The sequence below is a fragment of the Diplotaxodon limnothrissa genome, linkage group LG16 (assembly GCF_057381915.1).
Source record: "Diplotaxodon limnothrissa isolate DT_005_m linkage group LG16, D_limnothrissa_male_GT1.1, whole genome shotgun sequence".
Lineage (NCBI taxonomy): Eukaryota > Metazoa > Chordata > Actinopteri > Cichliformes > Cichlidae > Diplotaxodon > Diplotaxodon limnothrissa.
In genome coordinates, this window is record NC_140611.1 from 7,108,859 (window position 1) to 7,131,105 (window position 22,247).

General features: G+C 39.7%; 1 protein-coding gene across 1 annotated transcript in view; it reads right to left on the reverse strand.

Annotated features, from left to right (window-relative positions):
* Nucleotides 1-22,247, reverse strand: part of adcy5 (adenylate cyclase 5) — a 94,116-nt gene that overhangs the window by 18,505 nt on the left and 53,364 nt on the right. The window contains exons 4-9 of the mRNA XM_085375020.1: nucleotides 16,083-16,194; nucleotides 11,666-11,793; nucleotides 9,172-9,330; nucleotides 8,092-8,233; nucleotides 5,886-6,023; nucleotides 1,864-1,886 (exon numbers count right to left, since the gene is read on the reverse strand). Of these exons, the coding sequence (XP_085231146.1) occupies nucleotides 1,864-1,886; nucleotides 5,886-6,023; nucleotides 8,092-8,233; nucleotides 9,172-9,330; nucleotides 11,666-11,793; nucleotides 16,083-16,194 (702 nt within the window). The remainder of the gene's footprint in view (nucleotides 1-1,863; nucleotides 1,887-5,885; nucleotides 6,024-8,091; nucleotides 8,234-9,171; nucleotides 9,331-11,665; nucleotides 11,794-16,082; nucleotides 16,195-22,247) is intronic.

Consider the following 22,247-nt stretch of genomic DNA (forward strand, 5'->3'; position numbering starts at 1 on the left):
AGAAGAGTGGAGCCAACATTCTTCCACAGCAGTATGAAAGACTCATTGCCAGTTATTGCAAATGCATGATTGCAGTTCTTGCTGCCAAGGCTGGCGCAACCAGTTATTGGGTTTAAGCAGCAACTGCTTTTTCACGTATTGTCAGGTAGAGTTGGATAGCTTTTTTCCCTTAATAATTGAACTTATCATTTAAAAACTGTATTTTTTTATTTCTTTGGGTTATCTTTGTCCAATATTAACATTAAGTGTGAAAACGATGGAAGAAACTGAGAAGTCAGGAAGATTTTTCACACCTCTGACCTGAAAGATCACTGCAGCCCTCAAACTTGAACAGTCAGATGAGACAATTTGTCTAAAAACAATCACTAAATCTGCAAAACGCAGATTCACCTACATATAAAATGCATTTGACGGTTAGTCTGGAATACTGTGTTTGGATTTAACAATACCCAGAAGTTGAGCGATTGGAGGCAGAATTTTAGGAGTTGTTAAGTAGTTAATTGGAATATTTTGTGTAGACATGTCTAACTTTAAAGGTTTTGTCTTTAAACACTTGTCAGTTTCAGTGCTGTACTGTAGCTCTAATCGGTGGCATTTGAGGCCTCAACAAATCAGAAAGAAAGGATTGGTTTGTCTCTACGATGTCAAGTCTTAATATACGTTACATTCACTGATTTTAAGACAGATGGAAACAGATTTCCAAACTGAGCTGTGACATCGTATCCAGTGTAGCAGTTGACGAAAAACCCAGCATGTACTTCCTCTCGACTCTAAAAACCTGTCAGTCTGCATAAGAAGTAAGATCTGTGCTGTAGCCTGCGGCAGAGGCAGAGGCTTGGATGCTGCAGCTCAGAACAAACTCACATATACAGAACTATTTGGAGGAGAAGAGGAGGACAGCTTCTCCATAAACGACAGCTCCTCTTTGATCACTGAGAGCCTTTGGCTTAACTATCCCTTCCTCTGCCCTTTTTTTTTTGTAAATCTTGGATGAAACAGTTGATACTGCAACACATTAAGAACATAAACTCTGGCCAGCAGCAAAAGACTCATGGAGAGAATCAGAATTTAGACACTAGCACTCATGCAGGTGGATTATACGACAACTGCAAGCATTCATCTGCTAGAAGCGATCCTGGAACACGTTTAACCTGCCCTCCAAGAAACGTTAGATGACTTATCGATCAATGATGCTTAAAACTGTGATTGCAACCACCAAGCTCTGATAAGTTCATATATTGATGGACGCTGGCACACTTTTTTATTATCTTAGCTGTGTACACAACACATATTCAAGCTACAGCTGCATGATAAAGGGTTAAAGTGCAAATGCAGACTCCTGCATTACCTCTTCCATACAAAACTGCCCTAATTTTCACTTTGAACTTCCAACATGTTGAAAACTGAACTGAGCCTGGTTCTTCCTATTAAAAGGGAGTTTTTCCTTCCCACTGTCGCCTAGTACTTGCATAGGGGATTGTTTGATTGTTAAGGTTATCTCTGTATTATTGTAGGGTCTTTACCTTACAATATAATATGCCTTAAGGTGACTGTTATGATTTGGCACTCTGGCAAAACCGAATTGAAAACCCCCCCCCAAAACATTTTAATTTAAACTGATCCTTTACCTGGACACTGACTCTCATACAAATCAAAGATCTTGCACATCATCTTATTATTATGCCATTTATTCTGACTTTCCAGTTAAAATTACCAGTGACAATCATATTTGTGTTTCAAAGTGCTTCTTCTTGTCTTTCAGCTCATTTTCAGGATCATTGCCTATCGTCTTGGGCAAAGCAAGAACAAATCCTCTAAGGTGGCACACAGACAAAACAACAAGCACAATGAGTCACTACTCACTTGTCTTTGGGGTCTTCAAAGCCCTGCAAGAGAGAAAGGACAACAGGAAATAGGATTTTTAGAGCAGCGCGTGGTAAAGGTGTTTAATCTTTTCAAACCAGATTGGTTCTGCTTTCTTTTTCTTTACAGCTAAACGCTCTTTTAATACAACTCAGAACAATCACATCAACATATCTGGTGATTCACTCAATGAAAGCATTTTTAAAATGATAAAATGAATAACAAAGCAAAAACATCCAATGTTCTGCAATATTTAGAAGTTGTCATTCTACATTAAATATCTGTCATTCTGCAATGTTTGGACTAAACTGCTTGACGATCAGTGTGTGCTCTGGCTGTTCTGACGGTGATTTAGAACAATTTTTTCAGAGACTTCACAGATAACAGCCCAAGCAATCTCCCAAGACATCTTCAGCTAATGAAAGGTACCTCAGCAACAACAACCCCCCAACACACACACACCCCACACCCACCCTTCGGACGAGTTATATCACTACAGTGGTTTAGATCCTTCCTGTGATTTTCGGGATTTATATACACCGCTTAGAGGCGGTTATTGCTTCGGTTGAACCTTGCTACAAATTATTTTAATTTTCTAATTTTCCTTTTCAAACTACATTAAGGAGCCTCAGCCTATCATCATTCCTCTGATTGAAGCTTGTTCAATTTAACTTCACAAATAATGAGCAACCACAACGCTGCCATTAGACAGCTATTGGGGGCCTGATGACATAATAATTACCCTGAGCCAAATGAAAAATACGCTTACAGGGAAAGGTTCGCTGTGGCTGGAAACCAGCAGACACGGGGGGAAAAAAAATCACCCAGATCACTTCAGGTATGAACCGAATAAAAGACATTTGCATCTAACTCAGCTCAAGATTTGGACCGTTCACCCACTGTCAGCTCTATTCGGCGAGAAATGACGGCTATGATTGACGTGAAATTAAACATTTTTGGTAGGTTTTGAGTTTTTCAGCAGAGATAAACCGACAGAATGAGCAAAATAAGAAAGATGTAAGAAGTGGAGGCTTTGTTGTCGAGCAGAGGTAAACAAGACAAGTTTCAAATGTTATTTTCACCCGTTTGAAATGCAAAGATAGAATATGTCTATAAACAAACAGATGCAAAGCACACAACTTTAACACTTTGGGTGAACTGTCCTGCAAAACGATACAGTGTGCTGTGTCATGGAAAAAAATGTAATATATTTTTTAACCTGTTTTTCATTATGAAGTCACATTAATCATATTTTGTTACTCAGTTTATACTATGTTCAGATTGTCACTGTCATTAAACTATTTGGCCATATTACAGCATTACAGAATACCAGCTTGTAGATATTCAAATTGCTCTACCTCCCTCTTGTGGCGAAACACACAAATGACTATGCTGAAGAAATATTCAGCACAGCTAACCCCTGCATGAAAGTAAGGGGGAAAAAAATCAAATAGGAAAAAGTGAAAGGTAAAAACGAAATTATTTGCATTCCTGCCTGCTCCACTGCTTCCTGTTTGCAAAAGCAAGAGGCTGAATGGGCAGCAGGAGTAGAAGTACATGTGTAAAATCCTGAATACCTCCAAAGTCCATTCTGTGTCTGACAGACATAACCAGGTTTCCTCCCGGTCATATAAAAACCCTCCCTCATGCTCTCTGTGCATATTTGATTCCTTATTCTTTACAGCTCTGTTTCAAAGCTCGCTCCAGAGCTTGCTGTGATTAATGAAGACTATGGAGATATGAAGATATGGGGTGAGAGAGTAATAGGCAGAAAGAAAACTGAGGCTGACAATGAAGGAAGGCAGAGCTGCAGCAAATAAAGTTGATGTCAAAGCGTTCGTGTTTCTGCAAACTTTTATAGGACTTTGGTGACACACTCATCTGATATTAGGAAAGAAAAACAACGCAGCTGCTGATGTGATGTCAGGACGAGTAATTGAACGTAGTCATCCAGGACGATGAGAGATAAGATGATTTTTGTGCTGAGCAGCCTTAGCTCTAAGTGCCAGAAGGATCCAATGTAAATCAATGCAGCATTAATTTGATGTTGTTTCTTTTTTTATGTGCACACTTGTTGTAGCATTTATGCTACACAGAGCTCCAAGTCAGCTACAGAGCCCCCTGTGGGTCACATAAAAATACAGAAAGTAATACTTAACTGTGCAGACAGTTTATTTTAATGAAAAGTAATCGTTTTAAAGCAGAACTGATGTTTCTTTCAAAATAAAAGCACACTGGTTAATACGGTCAATGGGGAGTTTGCATGTTCTCTCTGTACCTGGCGAACTCTCCTGTGCATTGCCTCGGTCCAGATGCTGTACCCCAAGTTGTTTCCAATGCTTTGGTCAGAGTGGGATTGTTACAAAGAACTAAGATGTAGAAAAGGGTGTTTGTATATTCACGAGAGAGGTAAGCTTATTGTTCTGTCTGGCTGTGCTCACAACCTGACATTACACTCATTTAGTAGACAGATCGATCCAAAATAACTTTTATAAAATGTGCTCAACCTACCTATAAACATGACCTAAATATTATTATAAAATATTTGTATCTGTTCTCATTCTATATGTCTGACATCAACCATTAAAGTGGTATTCTTGTTTTTTTTAGTCGTGCATCTCTATAACACTGAGTTCAGTACTTCCTTATGTCCAGATTTTGATTTTCCCGCATTGGAAGTGAATAAAAATATCCCACTGAAAGCTAAAAGATTTGCAACAAACGGCAAACTACAACTGTAAAGCAGCCTTTCCATTACAAAAGTGCAGTTCATTGATGATGCCACAAGCTGAGCAGGACTTAATAGGATGAGAAAACTACAGAAGCAGAAAAAAAAGCTGTGCTTTTCTGTTGTGGTTATCAGATTGATTCATCTTGTTATGTGGAACTAAAAGAAAAGGCAGATCTCGTTCTCTCTCTGAGATGTTCCCAAGCATAGCAAGATATTACAAGAAAAAAATAAACCCGTTTTGCTTCTTGTGATCACGAGATGCGTGCGGACAGCTTGGTAGCCGTGAAGACGACCTGGCTGTTTGATTCAGGGACTAAGTACGGGTTTGTTCTCCGGGGCGCTACAATTGATAGATTAGATCAACACTGAATTTTCTGTATTACAAAGGTGAGAAGGCTCAGCAAGAATAAAACACACGCTGCTACTTTTAAGTGGAGTAGAGATTAATCAGCCTGATGCACGTCAATAATAGGCTAATTATATGCATGACCCATGAGGACAACAGCACAGGGAAGAAAAAACCCTTTTCATTCCTCATGTCAATGAAATCATTAACTTGTTATTGCGGGAAAACCAGATTTGCTTTACAAGATATTTAACCGCTTTTCACATGATAACATAATTACAAGCTGTTCTGATCTGATCTGAGAGAAAACTGCTCTTGATGTGAAAAAAATGATGGGATTCACCTTTTAATAGATACTTTTTGTGAATATTACCAATTTTAAAATAAAGCGTGTAGAACAGAATCCATTTCCCCAATATATAACAGCGCACATGTTGCCTGGACTTCATCGTCCTCTTTCCTGCCATAGATACAGTGAGAGGTGAGTGGATTGGGGATATAAGAAAAACAGGCATAGGTGCATCCATTCGCCAAGTGAGTCACTACATGCAGGCTCGGCTCAGCAGGAAGTGCTACGGTACGTAAATAACAATCAGTCTCGGTGAGGTTCCATCTCTCTGCCGTTGCTACATTTCCCGCTTAACTGCGGCCGCCTACATGTTGCTGTTGTCCCCCTTGCACGAGTGCTCCTGAGAGCCTCTTGGATCCAGGGGTAAGGTGTGAGAGGCGAAGTGAGCTGCTGCTTACCAGGACTGCAGATCTCAGGATTATTGTATTAACAACAGGTTGGCTTCATCACCAAATGAGAGCCAAGATGTGATATTGGCAGGAGAGTCACCTGGCTTTAGCACTCCAACAACACCAAAAACAGCAGCACTACAAAGCAGACCATTAGAATGCTTTTAATCTATCGATAAACATTTGTTTAAAAAAATCTTGTCTTACCATCCTCTTCAGATCTTTGGAGATCTGATTTCCACCTAAATGGTTGTAAAAGGGACGGTCGGTCCAGTGTCCACTGTTGTGGGTGACAGAGTTGGTCCTCTGCCGGTTCATTTTGGCAATCATGGCCTTTTCCTCTTTCTGTAAGACAGAAAAAGCAAAGACAGGTTTTAGAAATAAAATTTACACATACAAGTTCACACATTTTGCGAGAGTTATAATAACATATTTTAGGATTCATCACCTTTTATCAACTGCAAATTATATACTTGTGAATATCTCTTCTATCCAATAAGATAACGTTATCTCACAGTGCTGGCATGATTATCAGTTGTGCCAACACTGTCACCAAAACCTGCCATGAATGTTGCCTTAAGACGGAGTCATCTGCTACCAGTTTGTGAATGAAAGTGGTGAATCTGGGAATTCCATGTAATCGGTTTCTAAAAAAAAGCAATTAATTGGGACAAATCATCAAAAATCGAGCCTTGCTCCTGAATTAGGAAGTAGCTGTGTCAAGCTAAGCGTGTCCAGTGCTGAATGATTTTATTTGGTTGATGTAGGTTTGTTTGTCTGACACTATCTGAGGATGGGGGAACATAAAATAAACCCTCTTTTTACGGTATTCCCAGAGTATTTAAATGCAAAAATAAGCACACTCCTTGTGGAAAGCCTTCCTGTTACAGCTGCAACGGTTGGTCCACATCATATTTAAACCCTATGGATTAAGAAAGGAAAATATGAAGGCAGATGAGCAAATCCTTATAGCAACGTTGAATGTCACATGACTTTCTCTGTGTTTGGTCACAGTTGATTATTGGAAATGTTTTAGATTAGCCCTTGCTAACTCTGATACATTTATAACAATGCACATCATCCTTGTTAATAATAAACAAGTAAAATAAGAAAAAATAAAAGAAATGAACAGGGGAAGTCAGCAAATTTGTAAGCAGATGATGATAAGGATGAAGGGCAGGGGAGGAAAAGAGAGCCTCATTTTTCATTATGCCTCTTTGTAGCATAACAGCCGCTACTTTGGTACAAAGAGGTGTGTGTGTGTGTGTGGATGCTGGAGTTCGAGCCAGGAGTGGTGGGATCATGATGTGAATGGCTTCACCGACAAAGATTTCATCCAAATATTTCAAATGTCGAGGGCCACTTTTAACTACGTCCGACAGCCAATTTCAACGAGACTCTCGTGGCAAGACATTCAGATGAGGCGGCTGATGTAACAGTTACATGACCTGGACTGACATCACACAGGAGACAAAACCATATTATATTTTTGCACACATGGAAGTGGCCCAGGTCAAATATATATCAGAAAAATATCAGAGGGTAATCTTCTCCTAAATGCAGAAGAAGTAAAAACATCCACCAAGTGTAAAACTGTTACACTGATGAAAAATATTCCTTTTCTCCTTCTGGTGTTGTGTTAAAAGCTGGTTTCCTGAGATGGTAATCTCTAGTCATTTTATTTCTTTTTACTTTTATTTCTAGATCTGCATCCTGGCTTTAGGATGTATTCACAAAAAAAAAGAAAGAAAAGATAAAAGTAACCAAAATAATTAGACTGCACAATCTTCCTTCTGTCTCCCAGCAATGAGCAGCAAAATAAGAAGACAATATCACTTCACATGATATGCTATCTATAGTCGCAGCTTGTGATGATGCTGGAGGACAGACAGCTGATAAAAGTCTGGTCATAAACAAACTTGAGCTCACGCAGCGAAGCAGAGACGAACTCACTCTTGGATGAAACAGATTCCCGGTTTATAACACAGACGATAAAACGATCAGTTTTTCAGATTCTGTGATCTAGAGAAATGTCACATACGGTGATTCAGTGGAATTCTGGGATGTTACATTATACTTTTTCAACCTTGACAGACGTGTGCTGTTGACCCTTGACCTCATCTTTAAATCGTGTCAGGCTAATTTATTATATTATATAGGTCAACAATGGGTTTCCTTGAAATTTAAAATTATTATTGAAAAATTCTGCAGCTACTAAATGTCAAACAGGAGTAAAAAGACATAAGAGCCATAAGAATAAACAATAATGTGTCCCACTATAAGCCATAAATTACAGCTCACAGAGTTTCTTTTCTGCCCCCTCGTGTTTAATAATCAGTTAATGCCACTTTAAATCACTTTAATGTATTTTTGATGTATATAGTTGTACTATAAACAGTAATAAGTGAAATACCCTTTTCTGACTGCAGCCCACAATGAGGTAGGTTTCTATGTTGTGCTTCTTCAGGTAGGCATTTCTTTCTCCTCCTGTTCCCGGTTCCACATCATAGTCCCCATTCAGGTAATTCAGAGTGGCTTTAGTTATATGGATGCGCCTAAAATGAGAACCACACACACACACACACACACACACACACACACACACATTGATTATTCAGACACTGTATATTCATATCTACAACTCTGTGGGCTGTTAAATATAACAGTTTTAGCAAAATTGGTTACAACTCTATTTGGCAAACCCAGCTTTTGTTGATAGTGGAAAATATAAAACATTAAATGTTTAAATTGAGATATTTTAAACGTGAAAAATATTAGCACATTTTTCATTAAACATCTCAAAATAAGTTGGAGCGGGGGAAACAAAAACGCTGAAAATGTAAGTGTTACTAAAAAGCAACAGCTGGTTATCAAAGAACATCTTCAGAGTTTCTCAGAAGTGAGGATGAGCAAAGCTTCAGCGATGTGCAATAAGTTGTAACCATGAAATCACTGCATGGGCTTAGGAGGTATTGTTACTCGTCCCATTGATACATGCTTGCTAAAGTGTTTTTACGCAAAGAAGAAGCCACATATGATCATCCAGAAACACTGCTGTCTTCTCTTAAAAATGTACTGAGACGAAATGGAAAACTGTTCTGTGGTTGGGTGAATCAAAATTTGAAATTCTCTTAGGAAAACAGTGACACCACATCCTCTCGGCTAAAGAGGAGAGGAACCCTCCACCTTGTTATCAGCACTCAGTTCCAAATACTTAATCTCTGCCGGTAAAACTCCAGCTGGTCCTCCTCAGTTCCCAGACGGTTGTTAAAAGAAGAGGGGATGCTACACAGTGGTAAATGTTTTTAGACGTTTTGCTCCTAACAAATGTTAAATGAACTAATACTTTGGCACATGCCACATTTTCTCAACATAAACAGGTTTATCACATTTGCAGATGATTCAATTATTTTTCTTCTTTAAGTTTTACACAACATCCCAACTTTTTTTAGAGTAGGGCAGTCTGAACTTGAATATCATTGGAGAGACATACCCTGCTTTGCCCCCAGCTTCCATCTGATTTGCTAGCGTGACATCGTTGGACCAGACATCAAACTGCCACTTCCTGAGCCCCAGCACCCCACAGTGCACTCTGCCACTGTGGATGCCCACTCGCATGTTGACGTTTACCCCAGTCACCTCCCGTACCAGCCTGCAAATAAAAACAGATAGCATTTTTAAGAGATAATTTACAAGTTAAGCTTTTTCGTCACCAGTGTGTTGATGTTAGGGTATCCCAGGGATCACCTTTTTTTCCAGTGCATCTTATATCTCTGCTTTTGCTTGCAAGCAACTTCCTGTTTCATCATTTTAATCCCTACATGCATACCGGATCGTTTTGACAGAGTTGTCCGTAAACTCATAAATGTCCATATATGTCATCCAACACTTTGGGAATCATAACTTTCATAAACGAATGCCTGCATAAAACTGAAATCCAGGTTACATGCTACGAAGAAAATGGAAATTATGTGATTTGGGTGAAATTGCTCTTTAACAGCAAATGTATTTCATTTTTCTGCAACAAGAAGGACAACCACAGACATTTAGCCTAATCTGAGGATTATTAATCTGACTCAACAATAATCATCTTAAAAACTGACAGAGAATATTTCTGACTGTGAAGTTGCAAAGAGGCACTGACAACAGCTGACAACATGGTCACAAACTGTTTTTAATGGTTTCTGGAAATAAAGTGATGTTATTCATTACTACTTTCATATGTGGCAAAGTACAGGGTGGGCCATTTATATGGATACACCGTAATAACATGGGAATGGTTGGTGATGTTAAAGTTCTGTTTGTGGCACATTAGTATATGTGAGGGGGCAAACTCCTCAAGATGGGTGGTGACCATGGTGGCCATTTAGAAGTCGGCCATCTTGGATACAACTTTTGTTTTTTTCAATAGGAAGAGGGCCATGTGACACATCAAACTTATTGGTAATGTCACAAGAAAAACAATGGTGTGCTTGGTTTCAATGTAACTTTATTCTGTCATGAGTTATTTAAAAGTTTCTCTTTGTTCACAGCCATTGACATGTCGAAGAGGTTAACACGTGAGGAGCGGATCTAAACTGTGTTGATATCTGGTGAACGCAGTAACCGGGTCATTGCAGCAGATTTCAATGCAAGACACCCTACGAGACCACCCATCTCCCATGCTACAGTTAGCAAACTGCTTGCTAAGTTTTGTTAAACTGGTTCAGTGTTGGATTTGCCAAAATGTGGACGCAAGAAAACTCACTAATGAAGAAACATCAGTGGCTGTCCTAGCTTCATTCAGCAAGAGCCCACAGCGTAGCACTCGCCGCATGTCACTGGAGAGTGGCATTAGTCGAACATCCCTTCGGCGGATATTAGCTACTCACAAATGGCTCCCTTACAAACTCCAGCTACTGCAGCATCTCAACGAGGATGACCCAGATCGGCCACAGAATTTGCAGAATGGGCAAAACAAAAATTGGAACAGGACCCTCAGTTCACGCAGAAGATTTTGTTCAGTGATGAGACAAACTTTTATGTGAATGGTGAAGTTAACAAACAAAACCACCGCTATTGGTCTGACACTAACCCACATTGGATGGATCCCTCCAAGACTGCTGGAACAACAAAAGAGATGGTTTGGTGTGGTATATGGGGTACAATGATAGTGGGTCCATTCTTCATCAATGGAAACCTCAAGGCCACTGGATATTTGAAATTGCTACATGATGATGTGTTTCCCTCTTTATGCACTGAAGCTGGCACGTTCCCTGAGTTCTTCCAGCAAGATGGTGCACCACCACATTATGGGTGCCAGGTCCGAGCATTCCGAGATGAACAGTTTCCTGGAAAGTGGATTGGTCGTCGTGGGCCAGTTGAATGGCCCCCAAGGTCTCCTAATCTGACCCCCTTAGACTTTTATCTTTGGGGTCATCTGAAGGCAATTGTCTATGGTGTGAAGATACGAGATGTGCAGCACCTGAAACTACGGATACTGGATGGCTGTGCTGGCATTTCTCCTGTGGTGTTGCTATCAGTGTGTGAAGAGTGGGAGAAGAGGGTTGCATTGACAATCCAACACAATGGGCAGCACATTGAACACATTTTATAAGTGGTCAGAAACTTGTAAATAACTCTTCTTGTGACATTACCAATAAGTTTGATGTGTCACATGGCCCTCTTCCTATTGAAAAAACAAAAGTTGTATCCAAGATGGCCGACTTCTAAATGGCCACCATGGTCACCACCCATCTTGAGGAGTTTGCCCCCTCACATATACTAATGTGCCACAGACAGGACTTAAATATCAGCAACCATTCCCATGTTATTACGGTGTATCCATATAAGTGGCCCACCCTGTATATGGAACATCAAATATAACTAAAACTGCATCTGGAAATCATCCATTTATTCATTTGCCCCACCTCTGTCTGCTATGTGCACATATTTAAGCATTTTAATTACAGCCACAGATGCCTTGTTACAGTCAGGGGGCAACTTACGAGATAGCCTCTATCATGTCCAGCCCCATCTCCACACAGCAGTGGGCGTGGTCGGCCCTCGCCTCCGGCAGACCAGACACGCAGTAGTAGCAGTCTCCCAAAATCTTGATCCGCAGACAGTGGTTCTCCTGTCACGGGAAGCATGAGCACAAGAAAGAGCAACTTACTGGAGAGGTATCCTAGAAAATAAAGATGTTATTGCAATGGGTTTTAGAGTTACTTCACTTTTATGCAATTCACCGATGGTGGGAGACCTTTGGGAGCCAGTGAAACAAAGACACACAGCTATAACTGGATCCACCTTATGATATCCTCTCTTCATCTTTCACCTTACTATAGTATCTTGCAATTCAGTGGACAAAATACCTCAGTAGTTTCCAACTAAATCAAGTAGACAGAACTGAGGTAAGACAGGCCAAATCATATGACTGATAAATTATAACAAATAACAAAAGACTTCCTTTCCTGCTGTTGAATAAACTAATGATTTTTAAAGTTATTGTTGCACTGATAGAATAATTTCCTACCTAATCCTAAATATAAAACTTTTTACCAGAGTTCAGCTCAATGTTTTGTTTGTATATTCATGAACTTATTAGAAGCTATGAAAACCTGGTACTCAATTTCTTCATCCCCTTACTGGGACTTGTGCATTATTATAAATGTGATCTATTTTTCATTAGTGAAACAAAAACTGACAAAATCAATGTGATCAAACTAATAAAATCCCAAAAGTTCATCTTTTAGACATCTTTAGAATTTGGACAGCACGGCTAAAAAAAAGTCCACCAGCTGTTTCCTGTGACCGCTAACTGCACAGTGATGATTTTGTTTGTTTCTTTTGACATTCAACAGTCATCTTTAAATCATTCCACTGGATTTAGATCAAGATCAGATTTTCCACAAATTATCCTTTTCTTTCTCTTGATTTGTTAAGCTTTGGGTGATGGCCTGCTGCCCTGACAGAATAAATAAATAAATAAATAAAAATAAAAATCTTAATATCAGTTTGCTTTCATGTGATTGGAACTCCCCGAGGAAAGAAATTAGCCTCAAACCATGATGACCCTTCCTCTATGCTTTACACTTTCGAAGATTTTGTTTGTAGTTTGTAAATCTGCCCAACTATCTTTTATACATTTGTGATGTGATGATACCAAAATGTTTTAGTACACATTTCTGATGGTGTTTGGCTTTTAGTCCTTGTTTCTGTTTTTCTCCCCTGCTTCCCCTACAATGCTATGTAAAGTTCACGCCAAGATTTTTAGAGCTAAAACTAAACAAAACAATGAAACTAGATGAAAGAAGAAATAGCCTGAGATTGAGAATTTTTTTCTTTTGGCAAAACTTATTGTAACAACTTGCCTGACAAGTTTTTGATCCACATGTTTATTGAGACCATTACTGAGACTAGGAGTCAGTTGCTTTCAAAAAATTATCTATTTGTCATTCCAACACTTATGTCAATTTTCCTAAATTCTCTTTTATTAAATGAATGCAGAAATCCTGGTATTCCACAGAGTTCAGAAACTAGGATTTCCACAATAACCAAGTATAGATGCCTCACATTTGCCTTAAAACTTTTAACTTTTAGAATCATTTAACAGTGTGTGTGTTTGTTTCTGTGTGCGCATGTGTTTGTCTGTTGATCCTAAAGGCATAGGAGAATATAGTGTCTCGTGATGGCCACCTGAGTATCGCTCTAGCACATGGGACTGAGAAACTACAATGAGCTCCACTGTGTAAGAAGCACAGAAAGAGAATACGTGCGGCTGTGTGTGTCTTTGTGTGTTTGCAGAGACACAAGGTACCTCTGGCATGGACCTAAAAGTGTCAGTTGCAACCTGTCTGGTATATAATGCCGTTATTGGCGTTTCACTATGAAATATTAATTAGCTTTTCACCTTTTAGAAACAAATGGTATATATTGAGGTTTAGCTGAAAAAACAAAGATGTTTTTGTCTAAGAAAAAAGAAAAATCAATGTTCCTGAATGTGCATCTATGAAACTGCGGTTCAGACATAAAACAGATGTTATGGTGTGCTTTCTAAACACTGGAACTCTGCGCTCACGTCTGTGTTCACAGCAGCATTCACTATGTATTTAATGACCTTTTCCAGCTGCCTCTAAGGTTACTTTACTAATTCCTGGTGTCTAAATACTGTGGACTACACATACATGCAGTCTTGCACCTGTAACCAAACTGACCAAATCGATAATGATTTTCAGGCCAGCTGCAGAAAAGTATGAGTATTCAGTCTTTGTTAGAACTTGCCCGCACCGGCAGCATCAAAGATGATGCTTTTCTCTGAAAGCTTCATTCATTTTTAATGGAACACTGTGATCACTGAGCACGAGGGCTGCAGTTGCATTTGATTTGTTCTGAGTTTTCTGTATCAGGACCTCCTTTGTCTCCACGCGCTTAGAAATATTGTGGTGAATGCAGACCTGGAAAATAAGAACTATGCTGTTAAGCGCTATACCACCAATATTTTAGTAATACATTAACCAGAGAATGTATGAGTGTCCTACTGCATTGTTGGGGACACTTTGGGGAAGCTGGGAAATTTTGAAACTTTTGCTTTCACAGTATTTAAACAGTGGAGGAAATAATAATTTGATCCCCCGCTGAAGTTTGCTTGCTTACAAATAAATAAACAGTCTCTAATTTTTGTTGTAGTTTCATTTTCATAGAGAGTGACAGAATATCAACCAAAAATCCAGAAAAAAAGTACATTATATAAAATAAGTATTTGATCCCCAAGCAAAACTTGGTGGAGAAATCCTTGTTGACAAGCACAGCAGTCAGACATTTCTTGTAGTTGGTCGCCAAGTTTGCACAGAGGACGGTTTTTGGCTGACTCCTTTTTACAGAAATATTCTAAATCCTTTAAATTTCTTGGTTGCTGCTTGGCAACTGGAAGCTTTAGCTCCACAATTTACTTTAGTACTGAGGTCTGAAGACTCGCTCGGCCACCCTATGACCATCTTTAGCCACTCCACTGTTGCCATGGTACGCTTTGAGTCACTTTGGGTCATGCTGGAAGACTCATCCACGACCCATCTTCAGTGTTCTCATCCAAGATTTTACAGTACATGGCCCTGTCCGCTGGGCCCTCCGTGCGATGACGTCGTCCTGTATTCTTAGCAGGAAAAACAGTACAAAGCATAATGTTTCCACCTCTGTGCTTGACTGTGGGGATAGTGTTCTGTGGGTCATATTCAGCATTTCTCTTGCTGCAAACACAGTGGGTCAGGTTGATGCTGAAGAGCTCGATTTTGATTTAATCTGACAGCAGCACTTTCACCTTTTGTTGAGACTGAGGGATTTTCTGGTTGATATTGTGTCTACTCAAATATAATGGGCTGTTCCTTTCTTTGTCAGTGACCAAACTTATCCCAAAAATGATTTCCTCCTCTTTGTATATCATTCTTTTACTGCATTACTGAAATGATCCACTTTCACAAATGTAGTTTTGTACTTCAGGATAATGAAATTGGAGTCAGGTTTGTCTGACCACTAACAAATATCAGATAAAAGAATAAGGGCAAATATTTTCAGAATTAACACCCACTGGGCCTTTCGTTACACAGACATTTTTCCCCTGACCTCACATGCATCTCTTTTTCATACCTTAGCTCCTCTTTCTTACAGAGAATGCGAGCAAGAAGTGCACAGAGGAATCAAACAATGAAAAAGCCCCAGCTCCAACGGCAGCTTCAGGGGCCTCAGTTATTTTTATGTCCAAGTGTAGCATTTGTATGAGACATCCTTAGATGAAAACTACATATCCTCTCATCGCTTCTTGTCTCCTTAAAGCGAAATGAATAGAAGGTCCTGTCTGATTGCCGAGAAGAAATGAATTAGCCGTTAATTAATATCAGTGCTTTTCTAAGTTCTTTACTGTTTTCAGATTTGTAATTTGGATACATTTAAACTGTCCTCAAAATGAAAGAAACTTTTTTCTTTTATCATACCTATAGGAAGTGTGCATTGATGCATTTATCTGTCCTGCTATATTTTACATTTTTATTCTTCATATTTTGCAACAACACAGGCAGGAGCTGTTTAAGGCTATCACCCAGATTACACGGCTATCTTTCCTCTCTGTGTTGTTTACACATAAAAACCTGCAGGTCAGTGTCTGTTTAGTCAGAGGTGAGGGTGAGCTAAACACACACAAACAGACGAAGAGACATCAGATGAGACGAAGCACTTTGGCTGCATTCACCAACAATCAGGCAATGAGCCCCACTGTGGGTTCAGCTTTGTAGGACCTTACATATTATATATATATTATACTTCCATGTATGCTTGCACACGTTTCCAATGAATCACTGCAGCTATTTCTCATTTTCCTATCAAAAGACTTTTGCACAGCTCTTTACATATACATGCAAGCGATTACATCCTTACCGCTGCCAACTTGTCAAAGCGGGCGAACAGTTCATTGAGAGTCATCACCAGCTCCTGTGCTGTGCACTGCGATGCCAGACTGGTGAAACCCTCAATGTCCGCAAATAAGATGCTGCAGAAAGAAACACAAAGACAAAAGAGACAGAATTCATTCAGAAAAGCCTTTTTCTCATTCCCTGAATTCTCTATACTGAAGTGATTTCCCTGCTGACCACACTTTTACCTGAAGAGGCAGAAAAACAAGATACTGCATGCTAACAAAAATGAGCAAAGGGTATCTTTGAGTACTACTTTTCACATCCCTGTGATGAACTTCACTACAAAGTATAAATCCACGGAAATCCAGTGAAAGCTAAAATAATTCTTCTCTGGAGATATGTGGAAATGTTTTTGCAAACCACTAATGGCTTGTAAAGACTTGCAGGGTGACTGAAACAAATATCAACTATGTGTACGTCAAACATGTTGATGAGACTATGAAAGTATGCTCAATTCAGCTGTCAGGATGTAGGCTGGAAACAGGAATGAAATACAAAAGCAGGAGCGACAGGAGTACGCTTGTTCACGTAGCATTTGGAAAGCATAATTTTAGCTCTACTGCACCCTCCTCGAGGCTGCCATTGTAGCTACGACACTGTCGCTTTGCTGCTGCTCCACGTGTGATCTAAATAAGCTCTTATTGTTTGAACAAGTCAGAGGACTACCGGGAATCAAATCTCTGTGCCACCGGTGGCAAGGTCAGCATTATTCAGGACAAATCCCAAACTGATTTGGGATTGTGGGAATAATCTATTCCCACAGTGCAATCAGCACTGTGGGAATAGATTATCCTAAAAACAACTCCATGTTTGATTTCTAGCAGCTCGGGCCAGCATGACTTCAAGCCTTCTGAGCCCACATGTTCCATCCACAGTTCAATGAGTGTGACACTAAAATGCCCACAGGAGCGTGAGCGTGACCACTGGCGTCAGCCGTGTTCAGCGTATACCACACCTCTAGACAAATTGTCAGCTGTGGCGCTGAAGAGGATAAGCAAGTGTTGATGACAGACGGAAAGCAGTTTCGCAGCTTGGGTAAGAGCTTCTGTCTGTGTTTCAGTGTGACTCTAGTTCAACAGCATGAGTCTTTTATGTGTTATAAATAGTTGGTGGACAGCAACTGAGCTGTCATTGAGACAAAAGGTTCTATATATCAGTTTATGATTGGATAAGTTAGACGATAAAGTCATTTCACAACAAGTTTTCAAACTACACAGATGATGTGGCTACTAATAAAGCTCTGTAAGACTACACTCTGTTTACTTATATGCAATTCAAAATATGTGCCAATGCCGACAGCTGTTGTTTTTACTGAATTCACAAAGAAAAGTAATACAAAGCGTTCAAATGAATTGATGGAGATGGAGACGAGAGATTTCAAGATGTACCTTGGAGCCACTGATGCAGATGAAAGGTGTGAGACTGCGGCTGAGGGGGCTTTGCACAGTCATGTGTAATACAATGGCTTTAATCTGGAGTTTAAACGAGGTCTGTGCAAAGTGTGTGTGTTTGCATGTGCGTTTGTGAGAGAGAGAGAGTGTCTAATACATGTGGAGTAACTCTGAGCTTGCGAAAAGTTAGCTGGGAACAAGGTAAGATGATACAGCACAGGCCTTTCTGCGATTGAGGCATTTACTCTACTGACACTGGCACAACAGCGGGGCTGATGATCTCACCAGGCTGAACCACTGAAAGAAACAAGGACAAAGAGGCCAGGCTGGCAGATAGAGGCAGTAATAGGCTCGGCTTTAGCTCTGGGAGACAGCGAGATTGGCCTCACGTACACTCAGATAAAAGCCACGAAAAAGGCTTGTGAATGGCTGAAGTTGTTCTGTGAAACATCGTAACCCACAGAAAGTCTTGTTTCACGCTTGACATTTCTTTCTTCAATGAGTGTAGTTATTCTCTGATGTCCTCATGGGGTGAAACGTGATGAACTTCATTACTAACTTCATTACTTCATTACTAAGGGGATGAGACCGTGCCTCGTGTGCTGCAAAAAACAATACTGCTTAGCAGGGTTTTTCTTGCAGCAGCTGTAACAAACACTCACTTAAGCTTAAAAAATACAACACATCTATCTCCTGCTTTAATCTAGGAGGGGAGGTGGGTGAACAGGCATGAACAGATTTTAGTGGATATAAATAGTTTTTATTCAGAGATTTTTTTATTTTTTATTATGACAGTCGTTCCCAATTTAATGCAAAGATAAACCTTGAAGGACAGCCTGGAATTTGCAGAGCTCAAAAAACCAAGCCCTGCAGGGCCTCTCAAATTCATTTTTATCCTTTTTTATGATTTCTTTATAAGTGATTTAAGAACTGTTTTCTTTGCCTTCGCCTCAACAAGAAAAATATGAAAAATAAGAAAGAATAAAAGGATGCACACTGTGTTTTTCTTACCCGCTCCGAAAAGATGATTTCTGATTGATCCAAACTGCAACGTTTGAAGCTGACCTTTGCAGCACATCACTGCACTACGCTGCTTTTATTGCAATATAAACATGCAGTGTAATGTACACTTTATGACACACATGGGCTTGAGCCAGCTAATAACGCCCTGAAAGGAAAGCTAAACTAATCTTCTGTTAAAAATATCTGACTGAAATATGAAAAATCTGGCTAAAATCTGATGTTAGAAAATATTAGAGGAAGTGTTAAATGTTAAAAAAAAACAGCCCCATATGGCATAACAGGTTTTTCACTCCAGAAAAAGGAGATGCTAATATTTAAAGTCGTTATAAAAACAAATTGTTACTTCAGTATGTACAGTCACTTACTACACTTGTAAACACCTGTTTAAATAATGCTCACAAAGGACTGTTTAAGAGAAGAAATCATATTTGGCATACATGTTTACATCCTGTATGTCAGAGAGTTCACTTTACTTAGTTTCCAAATCTTCATTTCACAGCAGAGGACTGGAAAACAACTTGTGCTGTAAGTCATGGTCAGGTGGCGAATAAAGACCTCAGATTAATCCTATAATTTATTAGAACATGTGTCATTACATTATGATAAAACTGTGCTGCCGTACCAAATGCACAGAGCCTAAAGGAACATCACAGTGCAGAAAAATGTGGTTAAAAAGTAAAGGCAGATTAATGCGAGATCATTCAAGGTCGTTCATTCTCGAGAAATTGTTTTTTTCATACTTATCTGTGAATATTCATGTTTTCTTCAGTCATTGATTCACAGGTAGACTCCATATTCCTGACATATTTCAATGTGTTTTATCAAATACATTCTAATGTAAACTTCAATTCACTCATTTTATATCATTTTTAACTTTTGCCTTTTTGCCTCTGATATAATCACAATCACGTACAAGTTCATACATTGTCTGCAGCGATCCGATATTCAGCTGTGCAACAACACCAGCAGGCAAGAAGCGTTGTCATTGTTTCACATTATGAGGAGCAGATTTAATCACTTCCCCGACTATGTACAATTAGCTTTTCAAATTAAGACCCTCCAGGAAGGAGAAGAGGATGCTATAAATAAAGAAATGTTTTAGACCAAACAAGCTCACATGAATCTCACAGGGTAAGTGGCTGTTACACAGGCGAAAGAACATGGTGTGTTTGTACAGTATGCCAAGACTGGCCCTGTGGTTGCTTTGAGGTGAGTGTATTTCGGGTATGTGAAATTCATTTTGTCTAAGCGTTATACCAGTTTGTTTTTGTTTTGTTTTTTGTCCAGGGTTCACATGCTACCTTTTTCTCTTGACTGCTCATATGTCAAGAGCGCTAACGTGTTCTAATGAACTCCAGCTCCAAAATTCCTAAATTTACTCAATTTGGGTCTTAGGCTGCAAAGGATTAAGAGTTCCCTCTCTGGGGTACACATTTCTGAGAATAATTGATTGCTTTCGGTGAACTGTTGCATGGGAGGTGAAGTGAAACCAGACACTTGACCGATGTGTCTGGACTCAGCACAGGTCTATCTAATTGGGCAGTGACGGTTAATGAAGGAAAGCGGGTGACTGTGGGATGGAAGAAAGAAAGACAGGAAAGTCTGACATGTGCTACAGGTTTTAAAGTTATAACCAGGGGTGCACATAAGTGGTCCGCAGGTAAATAAAAGTCGCGCACCAGATAAGAAGTTGCAACGCACGTTTGCGTACATATAAAAGGCACTGTTTTTGTCCGCTAGAGTAGGATTTTCACGGCATATTCTGCATCACATCTCTGTGCGTTCATCATTTGTTTGAAGCCAGCTCACCTCCTGCAACCACTTTTCCGAGAATACGCGCTTCTTTTGCGGTTCGGACTCCTTCTGACATTTCTTTGGAGGTGGAGGAACACCAAAGTAATTGCTTAAAGGAGCTTCTTCGACATCTTTAAGAGTTCTAAACACATGTTTGTCCTCCTCCAGAAAATCTTATGCACGCAAACGCGCGTTGCAACTTCTTATCTGGTGCGCGACTTTTATTTTGACAGCGAATGCGCACCTGCGGACCACTTATGTGCACCCCTGGTTATAACACTGCGATCTAATTAAGAACATGTAACCACAACAGTCAGGAGAAGATGTTATTTCCATTTGCAGTAATATGAATTAGGTGGACTGGTTTGTCTGTCTTGTCTCTTGTTGGCCAGCGTTGACAACAGACTTGACATTAAGTCATGAGTGAAAAGCTGTGGTGGAGTTGGGCTGCAAAGCAGCTTGCAGGTTTGAAGTGACTGTGACCAAGCTAAAGTAGCTGAAACTGAGCACCCAATTAATGATTGGCTATTAGGATGCACAGAAGCATCACCTGAGCAATCACTTCATGTTGGCTAGCTTTTGGGTGTAAATGTTATATACTTACATTTAACAATTAGTAGAAAAGAAACCCAAATGGAATATTATCTGGAAAACCTATTGCTTCTCAGTGTAGCAGTAATGGTCTATGAAGTCATTTAACATGGCACTGGGTTCTCTCACCGTCTGCAAATAAAACTGTATACTGGGTTTCTTATGGCACTCACTTAACAGACTGACTATTGCCTGTTTCATCATGTTCGTCAAAGATAAGTAAAGGGAAGCAGAACTGCTTTACCCTCTTTAGTTATAAATAAACAAAGCTGTCCAGTGGGACACAGACCTTTACGAGTAAAAAAGAAAAGACTCACACAATCCAAAAAAGTAGCCGATGGGCCAAAAATGTAAGCCTGGATTTAAATTAGTTGTATCTAGTACATCACTAGTAATAATAGTATCACAATTTTTTTAGGACTGAGAATATTTATTATTTATTCAAAAAATATATGAACTATCCTGAAAATGTGGGGTTTTATGTGTTTCACAAGAAAGGCAGAAGAATACAGAACGTAATTGAAATGACCGATGTGATTAAAGAAAACTCCCTGATGATGTCGTGGTCCTGGGTCGGTAACCCAGCGCTTTGTGTTTACTATTATTCTTTTCTAGTTTATTCTGTTTTGTATTTGTTCTTAGGGTTTGAGTCGTGTGTTTAGTTGTTCCGATCATCCCTACCTGTGTCTTTCCTCTGTGTTCTGTCCCCGAGTTGGTGAGTGTGAGTTTCCCGTTCTAGGTTTGTCTCGTTATGCCCATTAGTTCCAGCTGCATCCCCTCCTCTGTGCCATTTCCTGATTACCTGGTGTGTGTATTTATACGGTGTGTCTGCCTGAGCTTCACCCTCAACCTGCTGTGCTTTTTGTCTCCTGCTCCGGTTTAGTATTTCTGTTCCAGTGTTTTAGTCCTTAGTTCCTCTGTCCAGAGTTTTGTTTGTCTTTTTGGTGAGGTTTCTCCCAGCAATACAGCTGCGCTTTAAGTTTTACTTCCGTGTCTGAGTCCTGCATTTTGGGTCCACCGCTCCTGCCTGCCTGCCACACTGCACATCATGACAGATGATGATTTATTTGTTTAGTAATGCAAATAGTTTTTTTTCTAAAGTACTTAATCTGTTTACAATGTACAGATCTTGTCAATCCCTCCCCACCCCAGTGACCCAGAGGCGCAGAGAGCAAGGCCTCTTCCGGATATAGCATGAGATGGAACAGTGGGTGGTAACATACAAAACAACAAAGGGGAGAATAAGTATGCACAAGAGACAGTGCCCTAAGTACCACTTAATCTTTGCTGTGGGTGATGACTGGCTCCTTAAAGTTCAACGTGAACTC